The following is an 8,238-nucleotide window of genomic DNA, read 5'->3' as shown; positions in this document are numbered from 1 at the left end:
GTAAATATTTATATATATATAAATCTCAAAGACATTAATTGATCATTCTTGCCCTCGAATTAATGTTTTCATCCGGTTAAGTTAGCAAACAAAGCAGAAACACTTCGCATTATCCTGTAAAACAGCCGTTTAACACTAAAACAAGTCTACTCTCTAGTTTTTCAGTCCAAAAATGCAACAAAACTGCATTAAAACCCCACTTCATTAACATCTCCACAGTGAGACAGCCGGAAGATAGCATGCTGGCCGATAACACTGCTGGTGCTCCTGTCTAAACTGACCGATGTAGCCACAACTAAGTTCAGTTCCTAGGGTCACAATTCAGTCTGATTTGGAGGATTAATTATTGAATAACGCAAACAGACTATCACAATATCTACCAGCAATACCCATAAGGTTCTGTAGATTTAAAATTGACTTTTAAGTCTGGCAAAAGCTGTATTTTCCAACAAAAAAGAAAGGAAACCATATAGTTTACATTTATATTAAATTGAAACAACATGAATTACATGAACACACACGAGGATGGTGTGTACTTCTTGTATGTATCTTTTCCCAACATGACACACAAAAACCATTAAACTACCTGTACAAATGAGGAACAGCAATGTCCTGTGGCCATTTGTAAGCAAAGAGAAGTACTGATGACAGGGGCGGAGGAAGAAAAACAAGAGGCAAGCAGCTCTTTTTAAAAAGATTATATATTACAGAAACAAGAATTTAAAAAAATTACTTACACACATTATAAAATAACTTTTTTCTCTTTTCAGCACCATATTTTTATGTTGAAATGTTCGTCTTCAACACAATAAAAAGAAATATTTGAGGTCATTCTCTCTGGAGAATCTCACGATCAGATTTAGAAATTTTTAGATTTTGGCCATCCCCATTTCCCTGCGATATTAAAAAAAGACAAACAAATAAAAAACAAAGAAATAAAACCAGACCCAAGTATGATATTGCCCCACAGCCACCCACGGTGGCTGACAGAGCTGTCCCCTCCCTCTCAAACCTTTCTCCTACCCGCTGTGGTCTCAGATAGAAATTTAAAAGATCAGCGGATTGTGTGCCAATATTTTTAGCACTGACTCAGTAAACTGATGTTCTATGATACACGCCAACTCAAACAGTAGCAAGGACAAGAAAATGTGACAGAACTGGAGAGTCACCATTTAATCATTACAGTGGAAGCAAAATTTAACAGCACAGTACAGTTGATGAAAACACTAAAAAGGGATATTACAATAAAATATGGCCACAGATTCTTTGGTTCTCCAAACAGAGTTTGGACAGGGCGTGAACACAAGCACCATAACTCAGGCTGGCAGTGAGTTTAACATGCAAGTCACTCGCTTCACTTGACCTTCAAGTGTCAGCTACAGGAAATAAATACAAATGAAATATACCACATTTGACTGGAATATTTGGTGGTCCTTGTTTTTTTTAATCTCAAAGCACCCTGTTTGTTTTAAATAAATACAATAGAATATCACTATTTCTGTACAAATGGAATGTAATGCACATTTTCCCCAGTAAGAAGCTTTATGAAATTGTAAAAGAGACTAAAAAAAAATGAAGGACTCAGGGTGAATACTAAAACTTTTATGCTTTGGTATAATTAGCACCTTGCCACACAGTTTCTTACAGTAAAGCATGCATTTTATTCACTGCTGTAGGAAAAATAAGGAGGGAACTTTGAATCTCATATACATATTTAAACCCTGATGATGTTCTGTGCTTGGATGCAAAATCAGAAAATGTGTTCTGGATGGAAAACAATAATCCCCCGAAAGTGACTCAGCAAATACTGGACTGGTGTGTGGTTAGCGACCCTGGTAGCCTGATCCATGATTTAAATAAGAATCAGCCCTTAACATGTAAGTACAATAGCATCAAGTTTAGCACAGTTTACAAAAATAATGGCTTTTAAATTCACTGATCTAGGTATCAACACATCTCCCATCCTGCCTTGCTGTATGCAGCAGGTTTTGTCCAACGTTAACAAATGAACATTTCAAAGAGAACTTCTGCTGCTCTCGGCAGAGGAAAGTTTGTCCAGTTTAAAAACAGAATGAATCTTACGTCATACTGGACTCCATTAACCTCACTGCGTAACACCAGAAAGATTTTTCAATCATCACTTTGAGCTGTGAATCACATTTTTAGACTGTTTTAATAAAACTGCAGGGTGATGTCATGAAGAGAATATTACATATAGTAGAAAATTCACTTTGTGGCAGCTTAAACAAGACAGAAAACAGATCTATCTAACGGGCAAGACTCAGCAGTTCCCTCTTTTTTTATTCTGGGTGGAAACTGGTGGCTTTAATTCTTTGGTTCCTTTTGATGTAATAACATAAGAGCTGAGAGTGTGTTTTCCATGTCAGCAACATGATTGACAAGTCACTTGGACGTTCATTCATTTTTGTTACAGAACTAGAAGAATAGATGCCCTAACAGAGATGGACCAAAGCTTTATGTCAGCTACAGCTGAACATTTGCAACCACTAGCTGTCATTTTCTGGTCAGTTTGGTGTCTGCTGTTTTGATTGATTTGATTTTGGTTCACAAGTATAAATTCCGGCTGGCAAGTGCAAAACGGATAAAAAGTTGGTTGTACAGCTATCACTTCTCAACATTTTATCTGAGTGACTAAATGAATAAACGCCCAACAACTGCCAAGCTGTGATTCAAAACACACGATTTAACAGCTACATAGGAGCCTCTTGCACTTCTCGTCAGTCATAAAAGAGTGACTGTCAACCACATTGCTTACAGTGTGAACGTGGGATTAAAGAAATGGAAATAATGTCCAGGTGTGACCCTTTTTTGGTAGGAGGAGGGGGGAGGTAGAGCAGGTGAGATGAGTGGAAAAAAGACAGCGGGGAGGAGAAAAGAGTGAGAGGGGGATCGGAGACGGGGGTGTGGGGCTTCAGGCCTCAAGTCGCTGGCTTGCTCTCTTTCTCAGGCCGGCCCCTTTCGCTGCTGGTAAAGAAAACACTGTTTTATTCCGAAGAACACTCTCTCCTGTTTTTTTCTTCCTTTCTCGTGGTTGTGCGCCCAAACGATGGTCTCCTCTCCACGAGTTTTTCATTTCTCTCCTCTACTTTTTTTTGACGTCCATTAATTGTTGGGAGGATGTTGCTTTCCCCAGGCACGTACTTGAGTGTGAGTGCGTGTTTGTCTCACAACAGCATCTGCGTGTGTAAGTGTGTGTGTCTGTGGGTTTGTGTGTGTGTTTCATATCATTTACAAGTTAATTTACAAATTACTGGGCGTGTATGTTTATTATATATAAGTGTGTCTCTAAGTGCATGTGTGTGTGCGTGAGTATTTGTATGTGTTGCTCTTGCTTGAAGAGTGTGGGTGTGTGTGTGTGTGTGTGTGTGTGTGTGTGTGTTTAGCCTTGGAAACAGACAGGTCCCACTTCAAAGCCAAACTGCTGGTTGCTCTCCCCAAAGTCTGACACCTTGATATCCAGCAGAGGAAGATGCTCCACCTGTGGCGTGTTGATCTCCAGGACTGTCCTGTCAAAGCCCTTACGATACTGCAGAGAGAGAAAGAGCGAGAGACACGTGTTAGGAACTAGATTCAAGATATACATGTGGCACAATTGTGTACAAAGATTGTCTAAGGTTGTGTGAAAATAAGCTTGAATCATTTTGTTCATTTTAAAACTCTGCATCATAACATGGCAAATTAAAACATTTTGGAAAGAGAACTGATGCCCTTAGATGAGGCTGCCTGGTGCTAGAAGGTCACAATGGATTATCATTTATCGTTCCCATTCAGTATAAAGAAGTGAAAACATATCTATTAGATAGAAGATAATATATCAAACACACAGTAGATCAAATTAGTCAAATAAGTCTCAATTTCTTTTGAGATTAAGCTAAATACTTCATAATCATAATCTGTAAATACTGTATGTTAAATGTCATTGTGATCAAATTGTTTGACTTTTGATGTGCAGGACATAACATACAAGGGATCAATCTGTAGTGCAAACCAATGGAAATTCACTTAGAGAGATACAGTAGAAGCAGTTAAATTTGACTCATTGGTTCATTGGTTAGTTGCTTGATGGACTATCCTACAGTGCACATACAGTACATTGTGACTTTGTTTTGAAAGGTGCTGAATAAATAAAGTATTTTTAAACAATTATTATTTTTATTATAGTGCAGCATGTGGTCCAAAACAAAGATACATAGGTTTCCAGAAAGACTTAATAAGCTCAAACTCACAGAGCAGCCATCGACCAAGGCCTTGATGTAAGGGTTGGTCTCGTAGCTCAGCCCCTCATCGTTGGCACCCTTGAGGTGCAGTGCCCTGTCATAGCTGTTCTTGGCGCTTCGGTCAGCCCAGGCAACTGAGCGGTGGCAGTGGTAGGTGAGGTTCTGGCGGGCCTGAACGCTCAGAAGACGCAGGAAGCCCAACTGGACCACGCCCACAGGCTCGCCATTAGAGTCCACATAGGAGAACTGGAAGGAGGGGGAGTGTGAAGAGGAGGTAATAGAATGGGATTTGGGGGAAGGACAAGAATATAATTACAAGGAAAAGGTGGAAGAGCAAAAGAAGGGAATGCAAAGAAAGGGGAAGAGATTGCAACAAAATACAGGGTAATTAAGTAAAGGTAAGAACTAAACTATTAACGAAAACAAAAAAGTTTCATAACTTGTCACAGAGGTTTACTAACCTTACTGCCAGTGGCAAACTGACTGTACCAGGATCCAGGAGTCTCTTTGTCCCAGGAGCTCATCTTCACCTGCCACCAGAATTGTCCACATCACATATTATAGTCAGACACATTTAGTTTAGCTTTGCATGAATAAATAAACACAGCTTGTGTGGGAAAACCAGACCATTTTTTCCTGAACCATTAAAGCACTTATTAGTTTTATTATTATTGTGTAAGTCTGCAAATGTAACTGGGAAGTTTCTAGTTTCTAGAAAGTGGGCAATCAGAGACTGCAAACCTTCGCCAACAGTGATTAGTACTCCTAAAATTTCTTCACAGCAAAATTCATCATTCCTATCCCTTGCATATTTAGTTTAACAGATTTCTTAACTTGAACTCAGCAGTAAGTGTTGGAAGATTTCACAGGATTTTAAGGAGACTTAAAAACTGCTGGTTCGGGGGACTGACCGTGTTGATGCTCTTGCTGGGGTACAGGCATGTCTCCACTCCGTTAGTGAAATTACAGAAGACCTTGAAAGAGTCTCTAGAGCAGCCCTGGTTGGGGTCAATCCAGTAATCTCCTGCAGAGGGAGACAAAGCAAGATGGGGAAAAAATTTAATCTCTAAGAGTCTTGTTATGACTACATAATATTAAGGTAAATCTTTAACATGAAATGTCAATATTTTCCAAAAAACTTATTTTTTTAATGTAATGTTAGTGCAGTAACATGTTTGTAGTTGAGAGGATATTTATAGTACTCATAAATTAATTCTATTACCGTCTTTGAGGTCCGGCTGGCTAAGGTGCAGGTCTTGGCAGGTGCGGGCAGGGCTGTCCTGGGTGCCAAGAGGGAAACGCATGGTCTCGATCTCCTGTCGAAGCGAGTTGAGAGAGCCAAAGATCTCCTCCATGCCTTCACTGCCCATCAGGAACTCAGTGCCAGCGGCATCAGATGCAAGCATGTCGGGGTCGGACTCGGGGAGCAGCTGGCTGGCATCGATGGAACGTTTGGACTTGGGACTCCTCTGGATGGGCAGGGGCTGAATGACCTCGCCTGGTGGGCCCTGGGTAGCAAGTTTACATTTTCATCAAATAAGTGACTACCAACAGTGAGGTGCAAAGAGTGAGCAGATAAGAAATTTCTTTCTTTTACAATAAAAGTTGAAATACTTACAGGAGGTCCTGGAGGTCCTTGTACACCCTTTTCTCCCTTTGGACCAGCTCCTCCCTAAACACAGCAGAGAAATAAAAGATTCAAGAAGCATTACTGCATCAGATCCAAATCAATGCGTTTTTCATTAACAGTGTCATTCATTCTTCGTGGTGCAAACACTCTTAAAGTGTACTCACAGAAGAACCCTTAGCTCCTTTGACTCCTTGAGGACCCTGTAAAAGATATAAGGTTTTAGTTTAATGACGGGGACCATCCATCAGTGTTTAATGGCTGTCACTAATTTATATGGTACTTAATAACATCTGTGGAACTGAGCAAAGAGGAATACGAAAGTGAGATAATGTTCATGGATAAAACAGTACTCACAGGCAGACCAGGAGGACCAGCAGGGCCGATGGGTCCAGTGCCTCCAGACATTCCCTATAAAATACATGACATGTCTTTCAAAATAGTTTTTATACATTATTATTACAATTAAGGTGAATAATGGTGATTGAGCTGCTCCTCCTAACACATGTAAAACAGGTCAGACTTACAGTCTCTCCTTTTGATCCAGATGATCCCTGAGGGCCGGGCAGACCTCTGTCTCCCTTCTCTCCCTGCTCTCCAGGGGGTCCAATGAGACCAATAAGACCTGGGTGTCCCTTCTCTCCCTTGGCACCAGGGTCTCCACGCAGACCAGGCAAACCAGGAGGTCCCTACGGGAGGAGAGGAAGAGAAAGAAGAGGAGAGAAGGAGGTGGTTAAGGAGATGGGAAACATGAAAAACAGGAGATGAAGAGAGGCAAAAGAAAGGAGATGTGGAAGACAGGAAGAGGAAAGTTGGAGGATTAAATAAGAAGGCAGTAGGAGGAAAGACTGCTGTTTGATCAAAAGTAACTAAACAACTTATTTTACTGAATGTACTGTGTGTCAAAGTGCAGAGTAGATGTATACATGAAAATAAAAAGGAATTGTTATCTTACAAGAGGCCCAGGTGGTCCTTTCTGTCCAGAAGGTCCTGGAGATCCTTGTTCACCCTAAAACCCAGGAACACATTTAGCAGGTGGTGGCAATCCAACAAATAATACATACGCATCACTTGTTACTCATGAACTATTGTATTGTCTAATAGTCGCATTAACAAATACAAAAATTCTAAATCAAAATCTTTACTGACCACTGATCCTGGGAGTCCTCTAAGACCTTCAGTTCCTGGTTTTCCTGGTACACCCTGGGGTCCCACAGGGCCAGTTTTTCCTGGTGGGCCGACAGCACCTGGGTCTCCCTGTAAATGGTGGTAACAGTAATCAATAAATATTTTAAAAAGTTATGTAACAACATAAGCTATGTATCACAATTCTCCAACAAAATAAAATAAGACGAGAGGAGACAAGGTATCTGCAAAACTTAAATAACAAATCACAGGGAAAAATAACTACATTCTTTTTTTCAGAATAAAAGCAGAGTTTGTGGTTGGTCCTGGGATCACTGATGGAATTGGTCATGAGTTTGCCATAAGTTTAAACTAAACATCTTTTTAGAACCACAGGGAGTTGAAAAATGTACCTTAGTTCCCTTCTCTCCCTGACGTCCCTCAGGTCCTCTTGTTCCAGCAGGGCCCTGGCAAATAAAACATAAAACAGTGCATTAATGAACACAAAATACAATATATTTAAATATTTAAAATTACATAATTTCATCAAATCTATAGCTATAAAGATAGTTTCTAGATTATGTCATTTACAAGTATACCGTTTGAAGCCTTGTGTTTGGCATTATGGCCATCATGGCCATAGGCATGGCCATTTTTTCCAACTAGTAGTGGTGACGTACTGCGAATTGAGCTGTGCTTATCGGCTGTGCTTGCTTTCCGCAGGAAAACAATGGTCGCTTGCCTGGTCAAAACACTTCTTATATTACAGATAAACAAACAGTAAACTAAAAAGTGTTTCTGAAAACATTTTAGGGGAGATTCATATTCATCAGCACTGCTTAGTTTGACAGTTTGATCGGGTGGTGCACTGGACAGACTCTCTGAGAATTACTTGTCAATCACAAGGCAGTCAGGCCCAAAAGCATACCCTACTTTATCATCTATTTTAGTCTAAATGGGATGATAATTTACATAATGAACATCAAACTGTATTGAAGAAGACTTGAAACTAGCGACTGAGACCATAAGCTCATCAGGAAATTGTCTGCTGAGGTAATAAATCGAGTGATTCATTTTTCTTCCTTTTGTATTATATTACAGGCCCCTAGTGGCCATTAAAAAGAATGCAGGTTTAAAGTACGTCAGCATTGGCCTCGTTTCACATTTATTATACAGTCCATGGTCATTGATCTCTATATCAAATAAAGGCAATCCTTTTTAATGTATTCTTGGGGCTTTTATTGCCTT

The 8,238-nt window shown here is 40.0% G+C and overlaps 1 protein-coding gene across 1 annotated transcript in view; it reads right to left on the bottom strand.

The window, feature by feature from the left end:
- Positions 1-3,341: 3,341 nt before the first annotated feature.
- The window catches only part of col11a2 (collagen, type XI, alpha 2), a 56,569-nt gene continuing 51,672 nt past the window's right edge, over positions 3,342-8,238 (bottom strand). The window contains exons 57-68 of the mRNA XM_035681892.1: positions 7,404-7,457; positions 7,015-7,122; positions 6,821-6,874; positions 6,393-6,554; positions 6,223-6,276; positions 6,033-6,068; positions 5,857-5,910; positions 5,461-5,746; positions 5,150-5,262; positions 4,700-4,768; positions 4,248-4,484; positions 3,342-3,547 (exon numbers count right to left, since the gene is read on the bottom strand). Of these exons, the coding sequence (XP_035537785.1) occupies positions 3,401-3,547; positions 4,248-4,484; positions 4,700-4,768; positions 5,150-5,262; positions 5,461-5,746; positions 5,857-5,910; positions 6,033-6,068; positions 6,223-6,276; positions 6,393-6,554; positions 6,821-6,874; positions 7,015-7,122; positions 7,404-7,457 (1,374 nt within the window). The 3' untranslated portion in view covers positions 3,342-3,400. The remainder of the gene's footprint in view (positions 3,548-4,247; positions 4,485-4,699; positions 4,769-5,149; positions 5,263-5,460; positions 5,747-5,856; positions 5,911-6,032; positions 6,069-6,222; positions 6,277-6,392; positions 6,555-6,820; positions 6,875-7,014; positions 7,123-7,403; positions 7,458-8,238) is intronic.

The sequence above is a fragment of the Morone saxatilis genome, unplaced genomic scaffold (assembly GCF_004916995.1).
Source record: "Morone saxatilis isolate NCDOM2014 unplaced genomic scaffold, NCSU_SB_2.0 Contig9, whole genome shotgun sequence".
Lineage (NCBI taxonomy): Eukaryota > Metazoa > Chordata > Actinopteri > Moronidae > Morone > Morone saxatilis.
Note: the sequence above shows the minus strand (reverse complement) of the source record. Positions and strands in the feature narration are given on the sequence as shown.